At 33.1% G+C, this 24,335-nt stretch overlaps 1 protein-coding gene across 1 annotated transcript in view; it reads right to left on the reverse strand.

The window, feature by feature from the left end:
- Nucleotides 1–4,136: 4,136 nt before the first annotated feature.
- Nucleotides 4,137–24,335, reverse strand: part of LOC114327061 (phospholipase B1, membrane-associated-like) — a 51,109-nt gene continuing 30,910 nt past the window's right edge. The window contains exons 4-7 of the mRNA XM_028275563.2: nucleotides 22,050–22,436; nucleotides 19,744–19,889; nucleotides 16,340–16,508; nucleotides 4,137–4,343 (exon numbers count right to left, since the gene is read on the reverse strand). Of these exons, the coding sequence (XP_028131364.1) occupies nucleotides 4,156–4,343; nucleotides 16,340–16,508; nucleotides 19,744–19,889; nucleotides 22,050–22,436 (890 nt within the window). The 3' untranslated portion in view covers nucleotides 4,137–4,155. The remainder of the gene's footprint in view (nucleotides 4,344–16,339; nucleotides 16,509–19,743; nucleotides 19,890–22,049; nucleotides 22,437–24,335) is intronic.

A 24,335-nucleotide genomic window follows, 5' to 3' on the forward strand; every position in this document is an offset into this window, starting at 1 on the left:
TGTTGACGATGTTCGACTATGATTCGTGAATGCTGCTATGCTTCGCTAGTAAGCTCACATCAAAGAGGAACATGAAGAACTTGATATAAAATATAAAACTATGTAAAAAACTCATACAGAAGTAAAAAGTTAAAATTGTATACTGGTATAAAATCGTGTATTAAAAACTTTCTAAAATGTCATCCAAATGGATTGCAACACGTTTTCGTTCTAATTCAGAACATCTTCAGTGCATTCTGCTGAGTAGTTTGAAACTAGTACACTATTTAAAGTGGTAACTCCATAATATATGGTTTACATATTATATATTAATAGAATATGGTGACTACAAGTCGATGTTATTAGATTTAATATAATACATGCTCAAAGGGCAACATGTTTCCCTGCTCGAAAATGCTAAATGGGAAACATGTTACCCTTTGAGCATGTATTCTAATATATCTTACAACATCGACTTTTAGTCACCATATTTTATCAAAATATAATACGTAAACCATATATTATGGGGTTACTACTTTAAATAGTGTGCTAGTTTCAAACTACTCAGCAGAATGCACTGAAGATGTTCTGAATTAGAACGAAAACGTTTTGCAATCCATTTGGATGACATTTTAGCTAGTTTTTAATAAACGATTTTATACCAGCATACAACTTGAAGTTTTTACTTCTGTATGAGTTTTTTAAACTATGGTATACAGCCAACTATTGGGATTTTCCCATTGATTCTATAAAAGTATGTATTGGTTACTAGAAACTCCAAGTTGTCTATAAATAACAAACTACTCCTCTACAAGCATATATTAATACCCTACAGCAAGACAATCAAGCATTATGATATGGGGTACTATATGTTTGGGTAGCAGAGATCACCTCTAGTTCTTATTAACGGCACTTTGACAGCTCGATGATGTATTGGTGAAGTACTCCAACCGGTTTTACATCCCTATCTACAAACCATTTCAAATGTGATCTTTCAACAGGATAATGCAGGACCTCATTATCATCATCATCAACCTGTACACGTTTACTGCTGGACATAGGTCTCTCTCAGCACTTTCCATCTGTCTCTGCTATGTGCGGCTTGCATTCAGTTATCTATAACATGCTTCAAGTCGTCGGACCATCTGGTTGGTGGATGTTCTCTGCTCCGTATTACCTCATATTGCCCGTGAAACCAAGGAGTTCATACAAGAATCTGGTATAGACACTTTGGAGTGGCCATCAAAATCAGCTGATTTGTCACCCATCGAACATATGTGGGATATAGTTGGTCGATTGCCTCGTCCTTCAGCAAATTTAGAAGACTTGTTGCATGCCATAAGAAGAATGCTACATATGGAGTAACTGAGTGTATAGAAAATCAAGGATGAGTTACTCATTATTTTTTATTTTTATTTTTTTTGACAAAAATGACATTTGGCCATCAGTATATGTTTTCAAAAATATTATCAAAAAAATAAGAAATGTCGTTAAAACATTTAAAAAAATCACCAATAGTGTTTACTAAATACTTCCATTACGAGTGTATTTCAAATATTTTTCCAAACAATAATTATAAATTTGTCTAAAATATACCAAATATTTTGATTTTAACATTTCCTATAGGTAGAATCTCATATTTTCCATAGCAGTACTTTACCAAAGCGGAAACAAAAGTTTCTGTTGAATGAAAAAAATCCATTACCTTTCATGCTTATCGATTATTTAGACATTATCCAAACCTGTTTAAGAAATTCCACTAATCACCTATATAAGTCAGTCGAAAACAACATTAAATCATCAAATCACAACAAATAGTCGTGCTAGTACTACCTAAGTTAAATATTATTAGTGAAAGTGCTTCAAAAATGCATACCAATCCATTTAGTCGTACTCACAGCCAAATCCGTCAAGTCATGGACAACATCATCTTCGGAAAAGACAAAACCATGAGCAGGAATAACTCAGAATCTTCAGTTTGGTCTAGTTCCTCGAAAAGCTCTGGTTCTTCGAAGAGTGCTTGGTCATCAAGAGATTCTTTGTGGAGTTTAAAATCTTTTAGAGTCAAGAAAGATAAAAAAGCTGGTCGATGAGTTCTTCTTCTGGTGGATTATGAATGTTGGAATATCGCCTGTTGCAGCATCCATGAAGGTAAGTTTTAAATCATACTTTTCAAATCGGTAGAACAGTTTTTAAGTACTTGTATGTCATGGTTCATCTAGAGATTTGTTTCTTTTTTATTTAAAGATATACCAAGATTATTTTACCAGTTTTCCTTCCTTTCTGTTTCATCAATTAGCCTATACTTGTCCACTGCTGAAAGGAGGCCTCCCATACAATTTCCACCTTTTTTTATCAGCTTCTTGCATTCAATTTGTGGTAATGCGCTTTATATCATCCGTCCATCTAGTCGGTGGTCGTTCTCTGCTTCGATATGCCTCTTGATTTGGCCGCCGTTCCAATATCTGTCTTGTTCATCTATCATCCGCCAGTTTGGCAACAAGTCCGGCCCAAGCCCATTTAGCCATGGCTATTCTTTCAACTGCATCCATGACTCTTGTTCTTCTTCGAGCCTTAATCTATTCATCTTTAGACATAGGCCTCCCCTTCTCTTTCCACTGGTTTCTATCCAGCGCCGTGGTCATCCATCTGGATCCAACATGTTTTTTGAGGTCGTCGCTCCATCTCATCTGAGCCCTTCCTCTTTCTCTCTTATGTTCCCATGGTCGCCAGTAGATTGTTTGCTTGTTCCATCTTTCATCCGCTTGTCGGATGGTGTGACCTGTAATTTTCCATTTGTTTTGCCCCCTTTTCCTTAAAGTCTTTCATTTTGGTTACTCCTCTGCTCCAGGCGTTTCTTTTGCGATCTCTAAGTTTTATATGCAGCATCTGTCTTTCCATCGACCTTTGCGCTTTTGCCACTTTATCGATAGTCTCCTTTGTAAGTGTCCAAACTTGGGAGCTATATGTTTTAAGATAATGCAGGTATTTTTTGTTTTACCCAATGCTACCCAGGTCAGTCTGATTCGCCTTTTTATTTCTGCCGTTTGGTTTTCCTTGCTGAGCGGTAAGATCTGTCCTATTTGTTTACGATGTATCATATTAATTATTTTTATTTCCATAGATTCTGGCTTTTTATTTGCAAAGTAGCTTTTTTGTATTTGTTTTTCAATATTTATCCTACCACGCTTTTTACATCTTAAAAAGATTTTCTCCATTATAGGCATAGGCCAATAGCTTTTAATATAAAATAAAGATTTACAAAAAAATCATATATTTTTTTCTTTGTTACAGTTTTCTGCAACTTTCTACGCTACAAATAGTGCCAGTTTTAGCAAGTAGCAAAAACTTTCCAGCAAAGATGACTTGCAAGAAAGCTTTTGGCCAGCAATATCTTGGCTCTGCACAGTCAACCTCAAGGTTGTTAAGGTTATGGTGACTCCATGTGCAAGATAAAACTGGGTTTGTAGTTGAATACAGGAAGCCATCGGATAAAAGTAGAAGAAGAAGATCAATAACTTTTTATATAGTTTAAGGAAGCGTAGTTTATATTCCTTACAAAATTTGTTTTATTAAAATAATATAGTATGTAGTTTTACGTTTTATGAGTTTGAAATAAAAAATCAGTAAATATCAAACAATTTACCTTTGTATTTAATAAATCCTTTTATTATATCATATTTTTCTTTGCCTTTTGACACTGATTGAAGATAGTTGTGCAAAAAGGAAGCAGCTCAATTTTAGCATTTTTTTGGAAAAATTTAACAGATGGGAATAATACTTCGAAGATTTGTTAAATACAGTCTAACCAGAGGAACTGAAAGGAAACGAGAATTGGTAAAAATATGAAGAGTGGACGTCCGAGGAACCAACTCTGAATGAAGTTAAAGAAATAATAAGAGACCTAAAATATATAATAAATAAATAATAATAATATTCACTTCTTCTTTTTTAAAGTGCCTATCCGTTCCGGATGTTGGCGATCATCATGGCTATCTTGACTTTGTTTACCGCAGCGCGGAACAGTTCAGTGGTAGTCGTGTTATACCACTTACGTAAATTTTAAAGCCAGGAAATGCGTCTTCTTCCCGGTCCTCTTTTACCATTTACTTTCCCTTGGAGAATCTGTTGGAGAAGGCCGTTGGAAAAATATTCACTTATTGTTCTTTAATATCTTTAATTTTTAAATACAATTTGGTTGATCAATTGTTTTCCTGTTTCTAAAAATATCTTTGAATTTCTGTTAGTAAACAAATAAGGACTATGTGACTGAGGACAACGAAATTTTTCCATAACATGATTCAACTTCCTTGTACTTTTCCGCCCAACAGGTTCCAAGAGGTTGTTCCATAACATATTGGCAGCTGAAATGAACATTTACTATTATTTTATGGAAAGAAAACTGTAGATGAGAAAAATCAAATCATGATCAGTGCCCTTAAGAGCACACAGTAGCGATCAACAGGTAGCAACAAACGCGTTCCAAGAATGCGGCTGTAATTTTGAATATTTTGTCAAGATTTTTGGCACACATATTCGTAATATAATAAAGAATGGCGGTACAGATCCCAATTTCAGAAATATGTTAGTATGTGGAAATTACTCTATAACTAAATAAAATAATGCAAAAAGGAGCCTGTACCGCCATTAAGAAAGACAAAAAAATAAACTTTATTCAAATAAACTTTTTTATCCCGTGCCTAGATTTTGTGTCACATTGGAACTACTAAAAATCGATTTTTTTATAACAAGAAATCGAACGTCACTGACTTGGCAACATTTCGCGCCTATGTGTATAAAAATTATGGCTTTTGATAGTATAAACGTCACTGTCAGTGTCGAATTACCGACGCACTGTTGCCTCACTTTTGAAAGTTCGCAGTACTTTCGCAATCTTGGACCGCGTTTGTTGCTACCTGTTGATCGCTACTGTTTGCTCTTAAAAAGCTCACTGACTATTAAAAAATCAAATAAATAAGTTTTTATATAATATATAGGTATACACCGATATATTAAGCGTAACACCCTTCCGGTAGGGATCTATGGGGGAGTATCACCGAGCCGCAAGCCCTAATCCCTTGCCGTACTGCTCCACCATAGGCAGGGGCGGCTCGTGATAGTACAAGATGGTGAGGCACACTACACTTGAGGAATATTATTATTATTATAATTAGCTTCTCTTTAATGACCCGAAGGTCGATTTTGTGACGTCATAACGTGAGGCCGTCTACAGAACATTGCCGTATTTATTTTAACTCTTGCAAATGATATTAAATAACTATTTTATTGGCAAAAGAATAGCAACGAAAGCCGGATACCATTTTACGTACCAGGCTGGTATTTAGAGAGAGACAAATTGTTTCCTGGTTAAGTCTGTGATAGGTTCATACTCATAGTAGCTGTTTTTCAGCTAAAAATAATTACTAATACCACATATCAAAACAGTATTCATCAGATGTTTAGTCCTTCCTGGGTCTCATCAGCGTTGTACAGCCATATTAAGAAAAATTTACATTAGAAAATACATGAGAACAACGGACACTGACTGACAACGGACACGGACTGATTTTGTTTAATCAGTTGCCAAAATGAAATTATTGTACGCATATACGGTACATTCCATGTCAAATCACTCAGGCAAAAAATTTTGGATCTCAGATTTGTCTGCAAATTGGTATATAGCTTCTGCGGGACGTAAAAATAAGATATTTATGGTCAAAAAATCTTCTTCTTTTTTTCTCAAAATGTTATTTTATGCGATTTTACAGTGATTTGGTGTTTATTTAAACAAATTTGCATTTCCTATCGTAAAGTATCAATAAAAACCTTATATTTTAATAGAAGGGACTTAAAAATGTCATTATATGGCATTATAACAAGTCATTTTGATTCAAAACAAGTTTTTGATCAAATTTTATAGTGTAGAAAACGTTAAAATACCGTTTTTTACATTTTCCTCCATTCCCAAAATATATCTTCATCGATTTGGCTTAAAATTTGCCCACAGATAGCCAAAACATAGGACTTTAAATGGTTAGAAGGGTTTGAACTATATTACAATATCAAGAAAGTTACATGCAGTAATATCAGACTCAAAAGTATATTAGTCCAGTCGGGATAGCATTTGACCTTTCATGCCGAGCTGCCCAAAATTTTATTTTTATAATCTTTAGGGGAGTCAATAGTAGCCTAAATTTAAAATCACGAATGAATTCCTATCCTCCGTTATGTTAGCATCCATCTTGATTTTAAAGGGTAACCTGTTTTGCTCAATATCTCCGCCATTTTTAACTTTTCGACAAAAATGGTAGGAACTGAAATTGTTCCAAATAAATCGTATTTACAATTATTATAATTTATTTTTAACATTTTTTTTCGTGAGGTCGATATTTTCGAGTTAATTGTACTTACAGTAGACGCTTCTAATATTTTTGACTATGATATTGCATTAACTTTTTTGATATTGTAATATAATTCAAATCCTTCTCACCACTTAAAGTCCAATGTTTTGGCTATCTGTGAGCAAATTTTTAGCCAAATCGATTTTGATGTATTTTGGGAATGGAGGAAAATGTAAAAAACGGTACCTTTTTTCTTCTTCTTCTTTTTTGTTTTTGGTTTCGCTGCAAGGCGATTACCAGCACGATTTATAAGCGATCTTGACGTAGTCTGGCTCTAAGCCATACCAAAATCGCTGACTTTGTAAGGAAGCTTTTGATGAGGTGTGATGATTATAATTAAATGAGATTAATTGGGTCAGGTTCAGTATGATTAAAAATTAAAACATAAATTAAATGACAAATAGCAACATAATATAACACGGATACATATAAACAGTTGAGCCTTGCAATTTGTAAGCTTATTTTGTTAATTGTTAGAAAACGCATTGCAGTTTATAAGCTTATTTGGTTAATTGCAAGAAAACGCATAATTACATTGACTGATTCTTCCGTTAAAGAACTTAGAATATTGTATATAGAGAGCGGTGTTTTGAAGTTCATGGAAATAAATTTTGTGTATATATCAAAATTAGGAATCACATTAATCGGGCATTCAAAAAAGATGTGGTTTAGATCCTCGAGACGACCACATTCACAAAAAGGATTATCTTTTATATTCATTTTATACAGATGTTGTTTTGTTAAACAATGGCCTGTGCGCATTCTAATGATGGTGGTAGTGTGTCTTCTATTTCTATATGGAAAATTTGAATACCAAGGTTTTGTAGGAAAGAAGTCTTGAATTGTTTTGTATTGCGAAGTCTTCTTCTGGACTAAAGATTTCCATTTTTCTTGGTACTCTTTTGTAATTTTTCCTTTGATGAGTGATAGGGCATCCTGGGAATTCAGTTGTACTTCCATGGGTACATTCAGGTCTCTTCCTATTTTTGCCAGTATGTCAGCCTGGGTGTTACCAAATATATTAGAGTGTCCAGGTATCCAGGAAAGGAGAATTTTGGTACCATTCTCATTGGCTGAAGATATAAGTTTCTTTGTTTTTAGGGCCCTTATATCTGCTGAAGCAGATACCTTTTTTAACGTTTTTTACACAATGACATGACAATACCTTATTACACATATAATGACATTTTGAGTCTCTTCTATGAAAATATTATGTTTTCCATTGATACTTCACGATAGAAAATGCAAATTTGTTTAAATAAACAAAAAATGACTGTAAAATCGCATAAAATAAACATTTTGAGAGAAAAAAAAGAAGAATATTTTTTGACCTTAAATATCTTATTTTTACGTCCCGCAGAAGCTATATACCAATTTTCAGACAAATCGGAGATCCAAAATTTTTTTGCTCCAAGATTGAGTGATTTGAAATGAAATGACCCATACACCTACAAACACGTGATAATTTCATTTTAGAACCAATCTTATATTGTAAATGTATCTATTGAATATAGGGCAATACAAACAAGCAAGAAACAAATTACTGTTATATTATAAGATTGATTTTTATGTTAAATAAACTAAGGGTTAAATTTTGTTTTTTTTTTTGGTGTTTATTTTATGTTTTTTTTTTTATAAAAAGCTTGCTTAAAAGAAAATTAATTAATATAAAATTATTGTAACAAAATGAAAATAAATAAAATAAGGTTATTTTTTACTAAATAAAAGGCAGATATCGAGCACTGAGTTTTATTTAATCTTCGAAATTATACTTTCGCTCCTAGAGCATCTTCAGGAGCATTTCGTCAAAAAAGGAAGGCAAATTAACATATATCTAACAAATACTTAACCTACATTACACGAAGGACAAACAGATAAATTTGAAGATGGAGGTACAAACAGATAAATTTATCTATTTGTACTTTACAGTGTAGTGTACGTTAAGTATTTCTTAGATAGGTATATGTTAATTTAAGTTGCCACCACTTCAGATAATTAATGACATTTGAGGATACCTTCCTTTTTTTAACGAAATGCCCCTGAAGATGCTCTAGGAGCGAAAGTATACTTGGGCAAGGCAAGATTAAGTAAAACTCAATGCTAGATACCTGCCTTTTATTTCGCAAAATTCATATATTCGAGCATTCAACCACTTCTTATTTTAAATTTATTTTAGTCAAAAACTTCATAAAATATAAATTCTAAATAGAAAACTGAGTTCTTAAATTTTTTTATAAATTAAAGAAACTTTGCGAGACTTCTGTTCTGCAAAATGATGTATTACCTCGTCTATAAAAGCGTTCTCATCCTGTGATTTTATAAATGATTTTTCAATTGATATTTTTGCCATATTACTCAATTGTGTCTGCGAGACTTCTGTTCTGCAAAATGATGTATTACCTCGTCTATAAAAGCGTTCTCATCCTGTGATTTTATAAATGGTTTTTCAATTGATATTTTTGCCATATTACTCGATCGTGTCTGTGCAGTTGTATTTCTGATATAATTTTTAACAACACAATTGCATAATAATTTCAAAACTGGCTTATAAAGTTTTAAATCATTATCGCGAAAAAAGTCTCTTTCTATCGTGAAAAAATGCTATTCGCGGTGTGCAAGTACTTGGAAGGGGAAACGAGAAACGACCCTGCGTGAGTCGCGGAGAAATATTGCAACTATCTTAAATAATTCATATTGTCAATTGAAATTGTCAAATTGACGTATATTTCATACCTTCTGTCAGTGAAGCAGAAAAATTATATATTGCTCCACAATATTGATATGATATGCAATTATTATATAAAGGTAAATTTAATTAATTTTATTTTGCTTGCAGTACTGCATTTTAATAACTAATTTTATTTACTACATACAATTGTGGACGTTTTCATAACATAACCTGAATCTTATTTTTTCTTCTTATTATTTTTTTGGACTATGGCCTTGACAATTATCCAGTAACCAGGACTAATATAATTGGCCAATATAATTAAAAGTGCGAATTTTAGTATAGAGCGTAGAAATAGGGGTCGCTTTGCCGAACTTGCACGGTCCCAATAGAAGAGGATTCGATATAAGGTCGAACTGCACCGATCTGCTTAATAGATAAAAATTATTGGATATGTATTAATATTTATAAAAAACAAGCGGTGCCCTATCTAATTTTGTTCTGACATAAGTACCTAATTAATAATTATTAAAAAATGACTTAAAATGAAATAAATTTTAAAAAAATTTGGCCCGGGCAGATATTAGTTTAGATTTTTTGTATCATTCGAAACAAAAAAGGACTTTCGTAATTGAAGACCTATTTACAAAAACAACATAGGTAACTGTATTTTTAAAATTTCTGTAATTTGTTTGTGTAAAAACCTAATTTCTATAAAATACCTAATTTGGAAATACATATTAATGATATTATTTATAAATATTATAGGTATAATATCTATAAATACCAGTGGCGACGCGTGACTTTTTCTAAAGTGTTACCAAAACCAGATATTAAATATATACCAGATATATTATATATTATCTATATATATAATGTATTTTATAAATATTTTTATATATACAGTGTTCCCATACATCAAAGTTTGTTCGACTAGACACCGTGAATTTTCAGCTTGCTATTAATCAACTTTTTTTTGGTACGCGCGATCCAGGTATATTATAAAAATAGATGAAATAAAATTAAAAAATTAAAAATTTAAGAAATTATATAAAGTATCTACAAACTAAAAACATATTTGTTGTTTTTAGGTAAACTATGTATTATATCACCTTTATACTTTATTAAAAAATCCAAATTGTATATAATTAGTATACTAATCAGTACATTCATTTGTCATTTTTAGCCTAAAATATTAAATCATTTTTATTTTATTGATTATACACTACAATGTACTGTATAATCAATATTATTATATGTCATATTATCATAATGTTGTTGTTAATTAATATATTTCCACAAGTAATTAAAATCGATTAATATATTTATATAGGATAAAAAGGTATAGATATATTATCTGTACAATAAGCAAGTACAGTTATACATATTACATACAGTTATATATATATGTACAAGTTATGTACAAAGGTGGTTTGGAAATAAACATAAAGAAGACCGAATATATGTGTATCGGTGGGACACAGCAGGACCTTACACTGGGGAATGGCGAAATTATTAAACATTGCGACGCATATAAATACCTTGGTATGACCATCACACAAGAAGGAAGCGTAGACCGGACGATAGAAGAAAGAAACAACCAGGGAAGAAAAGCAATTACCCTTCTCAATAGCATCCTCTGGGACCAGTCAATATCAAACAACAACAAACATAGAATATACAATACAATTGTTAAGAGTATAATCACTTACAGCAGTGAAGTATGGCAAATAAAAGAAAGATACAAGAGAAAACTTGAAGCAACAGAAATGGATTTCTGGAGGCGCTCAGCAGGAAAATCAAGATTAGAAAGGGTAACCAACAACAGAATTAGGGAAATAATGAATGTGAAACACACAATAGTAGATGACATTAGTACCAAACAGCTTAGATGGTATGGACACGTACAAAGAATGTCCGAAGAACGACTCCCGAAACAAATCCTAACGTGGACCCCTCATGGTAGACGAAAAAGAGGAAGACCCCGCCTGAGTTGGAGAGAAGGCATAAATCGAGAAATGAGAGAAAGAGAATTGGATGAAGACCTTTGGATGGACCGAAGTGAATGGCGACTAGGCATCGGAAGACGTAGGAGAACGTTTTAAAACCGATATATATATATATATATATATATATATATATATATATATATATATATATATATATATATATATATATATATATATATTATATATATATACAAGTTATATACTAATAATTAATAATGCATATTATGCAATAATCGAATCCAAAGGGCCGGTACGGTTAACTAACCGGAGTTTAATCGAGAAAATACCGGCCCTAAGAATAACAGACTTCATAAGTGGAATTATAATTATTACCTATAATTATAATAATAATTAAAATTGCATTTATTAAGTCTGATATTCTTACGGTCGGTATTTTCTGTCCCGATAGACACCGGCCCTACCTAGCGTCACCAAATTAAAATTTGGTAACACCAATACGCGGTTTCAGAGCCATCGTCCCCGCAAAATTTTCAGAGACGATCCAGTCAAGATCCTACTATCGTTGCCACTCACAGAAGTGGTAAACGGCGCGGCGCACGGTAAGGGCACAGTATAATAAATATGGAACCTCTTTATACTGTGGTAAGGGCGTATTATAATAACGTGCAACCGATTTTACATAAACTCGCTGATATTTTCGTGCGTCTAGTTGGCTATTTTACTGAATTAGGTAGATACTATTAACAAATATTTATATTTTTAAAAAATATAAATGGAATTATTTCATAGTAGTCATAAAATATTTATTTACAAATTTTAACTGTTACCAATGGTAACAATGGTTACATTGACGCTTCGCTAGTGATAAATACTATCTATAAATAATATCATTAAAATTTCCAATTCTTTCATAGAAATTATATTTTTACACTAAAAAATTACAGAAATCCTAAAAATACACTTATGTTGTTTTTGTAAATAGCTCTTTAATTTTTATCTAAGTTAATCGTTTTCAAGTTATAAACAATTTAAAACTGAATAAAGAACGAAAGATGGCGATTTTCAAGGCTTAAAATAAAGAGTAAAAAGTATTATTTTTGTAATCATCAAGTACCTAAATGCAAGTTCAAACCTTCTTCTATTAGGTCCCGGTAAAATTTTTTCGAAGTTCTACTCTAAAATGTCTTTTTTAAATTGTTAATGAGGAAGGTTCCTTATGGGAAGACGGGCGATCGGGCTGCATTAACAACTAAAAAAACAATATTTTAAAATGAAAAAACTCCAAAATACTTATCAAAAACTGATAGAATAATGTTTGAACTTGAATTTAGGTACTTTGTAATTTCAAAACTGATATTTTTTCTTGTTTTTGAGTCTTGAAAATCGACATCTTTCGTTTTTTTTTCGGTTTTAAATTGTTTATAACTCGAAAACGTTCACCTTAAGAGAAAAATTACAAAATACGACTTTTTTGTTTAGAATGATCCAAAAGATCTAAAATAATATCTGCCTGGGCTGAAATGCTTTTTTAATTTATAAAAAAAGTAATTTTTTAATTATTAATTATAGTCAGAAGGAAATTAAATTGGGTACCTCTTGCTTTTCATAATTGTTAACGTACTAAATTACATACTATATCCAATATTTTTTATCCATTAAACAGATCGGTGCAGTTCGACCCTATACGCTTATATTGTATCTTAAACTACTAAGAGGCCCGCCTCTCTAGGATATTTGAATCAGCGTCCGAAATTGTTGACAGGTTGAGGTTCCAAGCTCCGTTTAGTCCCTTTTACGAAACCGTAATATGCTAGACAAGGGACCTATGAGAGAGGGGCTTCACCCGGCTTCACCTAACAATTTGACACACATACTTGCACGTGGACGACAGAGATCAGAGCCGTACCTAATTTTATTTTTTTCTCATAAAAGTTATTTAGTAAATTTCAAAAAGTTAAATTGTATTTAAAAAATTGATGATGGTATAGAGAAATAAGGTAAATAGTCGATTGATATACTGGTGAGGCACTGCCTCACCTGCCTCATAGGACCAGCCGCCACTGACCATAGGCTGATCAGACATCTGAGGCTTAGACTATTCCAGTCTAAGCCTCAGATTTATATAAGAATTTTAAACAGCTGCGTCAAACTTTTTGTTTTTCCTTTCACCGCGCCAATATTTGAACTCACATACTTCACAGCGAAGTGAAGTGCGGTAGGCCTCCTATTCCACTTGGCTATCTGATAAACTGTTTTTGAAGTTATACTTCTTTAGGCACGAGGGTAAATTTTTATTTTGCTGGGCGCATGCGCACACCGACAGTATGGTATTAAACGTTATGAGGGATCTGATTGTGTCAATCATCTGTCAATAATTGTTCAATATGGAGATTCTGGGTAAACAAAATGTTGTGTATATTAGTTTTTATTGTTGTGAGCTTAGACCATAAAAACTGATAGACACGCCGTAATGCTATTCTCTCGTCTCGAAGAGTGAAGCCAACATAAAACGATTCACACAGCTGTGTGTGACGTCAGTTTACGGCAGAAAACGTTAGAGATTAGAAGTATTTATAGGCGTTGTGAATTAAAATAAAGTATATTTTCTACATTCAGTAACAAATCAAAATATGTATGTAATATTTGACCCTCCACATAGGTTAAAACTTATTCGCAATACTTTAGGTTATTTAGGTCAACAAGCATGTTCATGCTTTTAAGACTTTTTTTAAGTATATTTCATTGTAAGTAAACTGAAATTGTAAATTATTGTAATAACTATTGATTTGAATAAACGTATATTATATTACAAAAAAAAAATTTTGACGGTAATAATAAAGCGATTAAATGGAAATATTTGGAAGAATTAGTAGACATTCAAGAAAAGGAAGGCCTTCATCTTGCAACTAGGATAACCCGAAGGCATTTAAATTGGTATAAGGAAAAAATGAAGGTGAAATTAGCTGCCCAAACGTTCAGCCAAAAAGTTGCTAAGGCAATACATTATTTGAAAAATAAAAGCTCAAAAGAATTTTTACATAGCGAAGCTACTCAAAATTTCATTGAACAAATTAATGATATTTTTGATATTTTAAATAGCCGAAATTTATTGGCAAAACACCTAAAATCCAGTTTACAACAGCACAATAAACAAGCGATTTTTCAAAAAATTGAAGAATCTATAAAATATCTTAGATCACTTCTTATAAATGTTCCAACAATGGTGAACCACTATAATATCCAAGCCAACGAAAAACGGGTTTTATTTGTATGATCATTAGTTTAAGGTCACTAATGGGAATTTGGAAAAATTACTTGGAGGATATGGATGGAGGTCTGAAGTTCTTTCGGTCTATAAACCCTCTCAAGATCACTTAGAAGTTTTCTTTAGTTCTAGTAGGAGTCATGAAGGTTACAACAACAACTCAACGGTAAAACAATTTAAAGCTGCATATAAAAGACTCTTAATGCACACAAGTGTTACAGGATCTACCCAGGTTATATTGTATAGAAGACACCTTCCATAATTTTAGCAATGAGCACAACAAATATGTACTGTGAAAATGAAAACAGATGATCATCAACTCATTGACAACTTTATAACTGATAAAAATAATAGGGAAATAATAACTAGTAACCATGATTATACTGTAAATAATTAAAGTTTTTCAAAAACATTGTCATCTTATGTTTGTGATGTTGTTGACTATATCGCTGGTTTTGTAGTTAAGAAAACATTCAATTGTGACATAGGTACCTATGTTTGTCTGCAACTGAATGTGATAATTTACAATCTCCATTCATAAGACACAAAAATTATAGCATATAAAAAAATAATTTTAATTTAACATTCTAAAAACGTCATTCATATTTGCAAAATTGCTTAAAGCGAAATTAGATTATTGTACAATTCAAAAAAATTGAACGATTCTAAATTAATGAGAAGATATGTACATACAAAGAACATATTTATGTTTGATCATGATTTTGAAACAAACCATTTGTTTAATCTAATAAAGACATTTGTTTCCATTATTGCAACATCAGATTTTACCACGAAGGTGAAAAACTAAATAATGTAATAAGAGTTAGAAGTAAGTTAACAAAAGCTATTTTGTTTTGTGGTCAATAAATTAATAGATTTCCTACATATTTTTTCACCTAACCTGAAACTTCCACCCAAAAGAAAATTACTCTCCTTCAAATTTATTTTTGATTATCAAACAAGAAGAGATATACCAACGATATAATATGTACCTACTTTTAAATAAAACATTTATTTTTACAAAATTACTTTAAGTCAAAAATATTTATTAATTACTTTGCTAAATTATTTATCTTCCATATTTTTTACAAAATATTGAAGTTATATTAAAATTAATCTAAAATTGGGTAATTTTATTAGTGCTTTGCTAAGAATCCAAACGAGTTCTTGCCGTATTGTGACGTCACTTTCGCGGAAGGTGTTTGCTTCAACGGTTCGATACAAGACGTGTCTATCAGTTTTTATGGTCTAAGGTTGTGAGGATAGTGACAAAAAGCAAGTTCATAATTGTAGTGACTTTTTAAATAGTTTTTAAAAGCAACAGGTACGTACCTTATTGTAAATGTTTCAGTATTGTAATAAAAAATTACAAATTAGGTAAATACCTATTTGGAAAATGTACCTACCTACCTAGTAGGTAATGCTTTGATTTACATAATTTGATTACCAACAAAAATCTCCAGCTAATATATTGCTTTTTTAGTCTATATTTTGTCGTATTTTAATTCCACAAAAATCAAACTTATTTGATTAAACTAACAGAATAAGCAACTGTCAAAAAAATTTTAAAACGTTTAGTTGCTAGGTATATCTTTCCACTTCATTCACATGTCTCGGTAGTTAAATTCTGCGTGGGGTGAGTTCAAGATAATCTAAACCTGATAGACGCAGGTTCAATTCCCAATGCAAATTTTTATTTTTTATTTTTTTTTATACATTTTATGATTGTAAGTATATTTATTATATTTTTTTTTTCAGAAAATACGTATTTAGTTAAAATTTTCTCAACATTTGTTTAGAAATAATTTCTTTGGTTTCAGTTTTCAATGTGTTTGCGTGTGTTTTATTCTTTTATTTTTTTAATTTTTCGTATTGTTTTAATAAAAATTTTTGGAAAGTAGTAAGTACTAAAATTAGTTTAATATTTAAATAAAATATAAATACACTGTTATATTGATGTCGTTGAAATCATATAATAGAAGTATAACTTCTTACGTGCGTACAAAGTACATACACACATTCTTTTTTTTTATAATGTGTTATTAATATATCTCACCTAGTGCATGACCTTTTTGGGAGAAATGAAAACAGTCGTGGGTTATGTACGAAATATCAATGACTTCGTCAAATTTATGTCTGGGATCTTCAGGAGCATTAAATAGTTTCATGAAGGGTTGTAAAACTACCGTAAAATCTTCTTTTTGGTCATACCTTCCACTTAGTATCTAAAAAATTAAATATATATTGTTAGGTATACACAATATATAGTTCATATTATATCAGTGTTGCATCTAGCTGTAAATAGGTAGTCAGTGAGTTGAAATATAACTCCGCCTGTGGTGACAAATGGGTGAATCGAGTAGCTCAGGAGTCACCACTGCCGGTCCTAAGCCCGGATAAAGGAGGAAGGTTGGGCAGTGGGCTGACAACCCACTCCCGGAAAAAACACACTGTTACGAAACCTGAACATTTGCCTCGGAATACAGGACGGAACTTTCGGAAACGACTCAAGCTACGAAACATGGACTATGCATTTGGAAACTGGAATGTGAGGACGCTAAATAGACCAGGAGCTCAAACCGCACTTCTGCAAGAACTAAAAAGATATAAGATCATGATTACTGCTCTTCAAGAGACGAGATGGCTGGGGAAAGGTGTCAGGGACACTAAAACGCACACAATTCTATATAGTGGGAAGGAACAAGGAAGCAAAGAATGTGGAGTCGCATTTGTGGTGGATAATGATTTTAAGTCAAAAATCATCGACTTCCAGGCAGTCAGTGAAAGGATATGTAAGTTGAGAATTCGCACCCACTTCTTCAACCTAACAATGATAAACATTCACTGTCCAACAGAAGATCAAGAGCAACATACAAAGGAAAGCTTTTACCAACAGCTGGAGATAGTATATGATAATGCGCCAAAAAATGACATCAAGATTATAATGGGTGATATGAATGCTAAAATAGGCAAGGAACCGCAGTTCTATGGCACAATAGGAAAACACTCTCTGCACAATGAAACAAGCGAGAATGGAGAGTTTTTGATAAATTTTGCCACCAGTAAAAACATGGTTATAAGTTCCACATGCTTCCCACATAAAGGCATACACAAAATGACATGGATTTCACCAGATGGAACCACAACCAATCAAATTGACCATGTGCTGATAGACAAAAGGGCAGCCAGTAGTATCTCCGATGTGAGAACACGACGAGGAGCATGCTGTGGATCAGACCATCTTTTAGTACAAACCAAATTTAGATGCAGAGTTAACAGCAAAAGAAACGAAAGACAACAAAGAACAAACAAACTGGACCTGGAAAAACTGAAGATTCAGGAATGTAAAGAGAAGTTCGAACAAGAAGTCGCAAATGAGTTAAGGACGCTAGAACTGCACTCCATAGAGGGCAAATGGACTAATATCAAAACAGCAGTACTGACAGCAGCAGCGTCCACCCTGGGAAACAAGAAAAAGGAGAGAAGAGCAGCATGGTTTGATGACGAGTGCAGACAAGCAATCGAGGAAAGAAATGAAGCACACAAAATGTACATAACAAGAAGAACACGGGAAAGACGAACATTATTTGAAGTCGCAAGACGGAAAGCAGACAAGACATGTAGAAATAAAAAGAGAGCCTTTGAAAATGGACAAATAGAAAAAATGGAAGAACATTTCAAAAATAACGAAATTAGAGGGGCTTACGAATACCTAAAAAAGATAAAAAGTGGGTATAAACCTCAAACAAGTCTATGTAAAGATGAAAGTGGGCAAATAATCAGTGACCAACAGAAAGTCACAGAAACCTGGAAGCATTATTTTCAGACACTACTTGGAACTCAAGTAGACATGGAAGATGAAATGGGTATGATCTACGTAGAAGAGAATGGAGTAGAAGCTCCAACCATAGAGGAAGTTTTCGAAGCCATTAAGGCCCAGAAAAACAATAAAGCTCCGGGAGTTGATGAAATACCAGCAGAACTATATAAGGTAGGTGGCGACCACCTAGCAAGTCACATCCACGCGCTCATCAGAGACGTATGGCAAGAAGAGAAAATACCCGACGACTGGAAGAAAAGTATAGTATGCCCGATCTATAAAAAAGGAGACAAACTCCAGTGCAAAAACTACCGTGGAATCTCTCTACTATGTACAGCATATAAAGTCCTCACGTATATTATAAACCAGCGGCTCCAACCACTAGCAGAAAATATTATTGGAGAGTATCAGACGGGCTTCCGACGGGGAAGATCGACACTGGATCAAATATTCACAGTAAAACAGATCTTGAGCAAAGCATGGGAACACGATATTGATGTTCACAACGTGTTTGTAGACTTCAAACAGGCATACGACTCAGTCAAAAGGAACAAACTATACTATATATTGGCTGAATTGGCAATACCACACAAGTTAATAAGACTCATTAAAGCCACAATGGATGAAACTCAGGCATGTGTACGAATACAAAACCACCGGACAGACTTTTTTAACATTTCGCAGGGACTAAAACAGGGAGATGGGCTGGCCCCAACATTGTTTAACCTGGCACTGGAGTATGCGGTTAGGCAAATGCAAACTGGACGAGGAAATCTACTGATCAACCGAACGGTTCAACTGGCCGCTTATGCTGATGATATTAATATTATGAGTAGAACATCAACAGGAGCACAGGAAACATATGCAGAGTTAAAAACACAAACAAAAATGCTAGGTCTGGAAATTAACACAGAAAAAACAAAAATAATGACTCAGACGAGAAGAAATATAGTCCCAGAAAACATTATACATGAAGATGACATTGAAACGGTTGAAAAGTTTACATACCTGGGAGTAGAAATATATGCCGACGGATCAGAAGATGGAGAAATAAGGAAGAGAATAACGCAGGCAAACAGAGCTTATTTTGCCCTCTCCCATATATTTCGGTCAAAAAGTGTCCACCGAAATACAAAGATGAGAATCTATAAAACCTTAATTCGACCAATAACATGCTATGGCAGTGAAGTCTGGGTGCTGAAAGTAACATCCAAAAACAAACTCGACACATTCGAAAGGAAAGTACTTAGGAGAATACTAGGACCTGTGAGGGAAAACGGAATCTTCAGAAGTCGATACAACAACGAGCTTTATCAACTTTATAAGGAAACGCCCCTGTCAGACTTCATTAGATTACAAAGATTGCAATGGGCCGGACATGTGATAAGAATGGGAGAGGATAGGCTACCAAAACGAGCACTGAATGCTAGAATGCAAGGAAAGAGACCGGTTGGGAAGCCACGAAAGCGCTGGGAAGACACAGTAAACAGCGACGCACAAGCCCTTTTAGGAGTCCGTGTATGGAGAAGAGCAGCCACAGACAGGCAAGGGTGGAGGCAAAAAATAAAGGAGGCCAAGGCTCAATTTGGGCTGTAGTGCCGTAGAAGAAGAAGAGTTGAAATATATTACTATTTTCCTACCAGTTCTTCTTCGGCTTGTTGGTATGCTTTTGTCAGCGAAGTTATTACGTTCATTTCATTGCCACCTCGGTGAAAGCATTCGCAGAATAATCTATGAAGAAATCTGCAAGTCAATGTCCGTTTAATTCTCAAACTTACTGATACATCTGAAAAAAAAATATATTATAAACCTAGAAGATACACAAGATCACAAGAGAAATCATATCAAGACAAGAACAATCAATTATTGACTGTACTATAGTCAATAATCTTGTCAAAGTTAAGAATTTATAAAGCCAGTATAAGACCAATAATGGCATATGCATCAGCAACAAGACCCGATACAGCCACAACACCTGGCTAATTGGCTCTGCCAAAGCCATTTTTCAAAAAAAAGCCACAACACAAAGACTACTGGAAACGGCAGAGATGGGAGTACTGAGAATAATTACAGGAAATACGCTGAGAGATCGAAAGAGGAGTGAAGACATTAGAAGACAATGTAACTTACGGTGTATAAACTAATGGACACTAAGTAGAAAAAAAGAATGGCATAACCACGGGCGCCCATATAAAAGTTAAATTGACAAAAAACAAATATGGTATGTAATATCAAACAACTCTCTCTTTTCACAAATAATCTGACTAACCTTATCTTTAATCTATCTTCTTAACTTTTTCTCATGGATTGTGTTGTCCTCGTTTCTCCCACACGTGCTCCTCGAATGCTGCAACTGTTCTTCTGGTCCAAACTGTTTCCCAAACAAAACAGCACTCGCTTGAAATCTCTCCTCAATTTAGTCTCTGACTCGATACAAACAATATCAATGTTTATAATTCCAAGATTTTTCTCTCAGCTCGATATCTTGTGCAAAATTGATATAAACCGGCTACTCGTTCCAGACAGAAAACTGGAATCTATTCGGACACGAGGAGATTTTACTTCTCGACTCGATCACGATTTCGTCTCAACAGAAATCTGCTTACACGCCTACCAAATTAACCACTTTACACAAAATCACTACTTATCAAACTGGACTGGTCTCTTCAGATCTTAATTACGCAGTAAATCTTTTTCCCTCATCAAACTCAAACTTAACCATTCTATTCTCCCTCCATCGGTCTCTTTCCGCCAATCACAAGCATTCTCTCAACATTACCTCCCTACTTTCATTTCTTGAGAACAAATAGTGTTGTATACAAAATTTCTGTCTTGTCAAATTTCCAGGAGGTATTAAAATTAACTTCTTTCTTATATCCTAGAAAAAACCTCTATTCTAAAACTAAACAAATCTGTTTACCGTCGTTGCTTTCGAGGAAACCATTTAAAAACGTCCTATTGTTCACTCCAACCGCGAATACATCCACTTTCTAAAACCGATCGTAATTTAGTTCCATTGTTTTGAATTGTTAAGTTTGCTCGTAGAATCTTTATCACTACACTTTTTCACTTTACCACGAAACACTGCTTACGACTAATTATATTATTTACAAATTTGGCCATATACAGGGCGATGAAAAGTTACGATCTTGTGGTCTTGGATATAAAATGAATTCTATAAATTTTACCCATAAAAATTATATAACAATACATACATGTACCTACCATAAATGGATAACAGAAAAAATAAATCTTTCATTATGAGTCTCCTTCTCGGCGTATAGGGTTTAAGTCGAGTGATTTACGGTCACGCTACTTTGATAAAACCTCAAAAATGCAATTTGAGTAATAGAAAATCATAGCATGGATAATCCGCAGCCCGGATAATCCGCACACTGATAATCGGGGTTACTCTCTGTACTCTCAAGCTTCACGAACTCTAAAAATAAAGTTGATCAACTGCTTAATATTCCCAATACTGACATACGTATGAGAATCTTGGACCCTAAGACAAACGGAAAGGAGAACGATAGATGCCACTTAAATGTTCTGTTGGAGAAGAATGTTATGAATTCCATGGACCACGAACAGGATCAATAATTCAATTTTAAATGAGCTAAAGGTTAGCACACGTCTCTTCAGCAACGTCCATGTCCAAAAAATTGCAGAAAACACGAAAAGAATTATTATTCCAGGAAAAGTAGAAAGTCGAAGATTACGAAGAAGATCCAAAATAAGATGGATCCAAATTACAGGAATATGCAAAATACGTATGCATGAGTTACAGGAAATGACCAGAGACAGAGATATTTGGAGACGGACAATGCACGTTCTCACGATAACCACTACTCACGATACTCCTTCCGGGGGTGAGTACTAAAGAGAGAGAGATAGAGAGAGAGAGAGAGAGAGAGAGAGAGAGAATACTTAACAAATTAAAGCTTACCTAAAACTGGTACTAAGTTGACAAACGTTCTGGGCAAATTCTCTTGTAAATAATCGAGTGCTCTAGCTAACTTTTTAGCATGACTACTAGCAGAAGCAGCTTCCTTATTATAGCACTGCGCCGAACATAGATCATTAGCACCGAAGAACAGAGTAATCATTTTCCAATCCCTCTTGATATCCATATTTGGACTAGATTTCAGTTTATTGACTAGAATTTTGGCCTGTCTCAGTGCGTCAGCGTCCGCAGCCACAGGAAATGCAACGTTCAGCTTCGAATTAAGGCTCAGGAACTCTCCTGGTCCTGTTGAGTATCCGCGGATATTCGGATTGAATTCCTTTAGGATGTTTGGAAGAGTTAGGTACTCTCTCCAGGTCCCTTCTCCACCTGAAAGTAATAAAATAATATACAGCGTGTCTACTTGAGTTGGAAACATATGGGAAACTTTTTTATTATTAATTTTACGAAAAAAAGTTATTCTTTATAAAAAGTTCTGCATGCCCCAAAACCTAAGATTCAATTATCAGATATCAAATTTTCTCAATATTATACGAGGTATGTCAAAAAATATGAATTTCGGCTAAGGGTAAAGTACCTTTATTTCTCTCAATATCGAAAATTCTTATGATAAAAAGTTGTTTGGAATTAAAAACTAAGATGAAATATGCAATTACATGCTTCTTATTGAAAAAAAAATATTTTTCTCAAATTTATGGATACCCAATATCGTTTTTAATTATTACAAATATCATAACTCGTTTATTATTCATTTTACGAAAAAAAGTTATTCTTCATAAAAAACTTTGCATGGTCTAAAATCTAAGACATAACCATGATATATCAACTTTTATTAATTTTATACGAGGTGTGTCAAAAAATATGAAATTCGCTCAATATTATAGCACCTTTATATTTCACAGTATTTCAATTAGAAGGATGTAATTGCATATTGACACATAGTTTTTAATTCTAAACAACTTTTTTAATAACCGTTTTCAATATTGTGAAAAATAAAGGTACTTTACTCTTAAGTGAAATTCATATTTTTTGACATAACTCGTATAAAATTAATAAAATGTCATATCTGTTGGTTGAATCTTCGGCCTTAGGACATACAGAGATTTTTATAAAGAATACCTTTTTTTCGTAAAAGTAATAATAAAAGAGTTATCGTATGTGTAATGAATAAAAACGAAGTTAGTATCAATAAATTTGAGAAAAATTTGGAAAATATTTTTTTCCAATTAGAAGCATGTAATTACATATTTGAGCTTGGTTTTTATTTCCAAACAACTTTTCATAATAAGAATTTTCGATATTGAGAGAAATAAAGGTACTTTACCCTTAGCCGAAATTCATATTTTTTGACATACCTCGTATAATATTGAGAAAATTTGATATCTGATGATTGAATATTAGGTTTTGGGGCATGCAGAACTTTTTATAAAGAATAACTTTTTTTCGTAAAATTAATAATAAAAAAGTTTCCCATATGTTTCCAACTCAAGTAGACACGCTGTACACTGCGGTGCAAAAAATCGATTCACCAAAAATTTAGTCATTTTTAATGTTTTGAATTTCCTAAACCTGTTGTCCGATTTAAGTGATTTTTTACCACGTTATAGCCTTATCCATTGACAATATCGATGTAATAATATTGTTGCTAGATAGTTAAACTGCCATTGTATACCGGGTGTACAAATCAAACTGTGTTTTTTTCTCAAAGTTCGCATCACCCTGTGGACTATTCTAGCATCTATAAAATACTGAAGTTAAAACCCAACTATAGCCTCAGGTTTTTTTAACATTTTGCCTTTCGATTCATTCGCTTATGTTGAATAATAAAAAGTTAGGTACTTTAACAACTGGCCATGTTCGTCATCAGTACAGGTTGTTTCTAAATAGGCGCGACAAACTTTAAGGGATAATTTTACATGAGAAAATAATGACAATTTGTTTTATAATCATATGTCCTCAAATGCTTCGTTTCCGAGATACGGAATGTTCAATTTTTTTTACAAACTGACGATTTATTTATTGCTTTAAAACCAGTTGAGATATGCATATCAAATTCGGTGGGTTTTAAAACGTAGTTATTGCACATTTTTTGACATACAATTAAGAATTTTATATTCACCATTGTGCCATGTATAATAACGCCTTAAAGTTTTGTGCAAATATTTTAGAAACACCCTGTAATGATGACGAACATGGCCAGTTGTTAAAGTATCTAACTTTTTTATTATCCAACATAAGCGAATAAATCGAAAGACAAAATGTTAAGAA

This window comes from Diabrotica virgifera, chromosome 6 (genome assembly GCF_917563875.1).
Source record: "Diabrotica virgifera virgifera chromosome 6, PGI_DIABVI_V3a".
NCBI lineage: Eukaryota > Metazoa > Arthropoda > Insecta > Coleoptera > Chrysomelidae > Diabrotica > Diabrotica virgifera.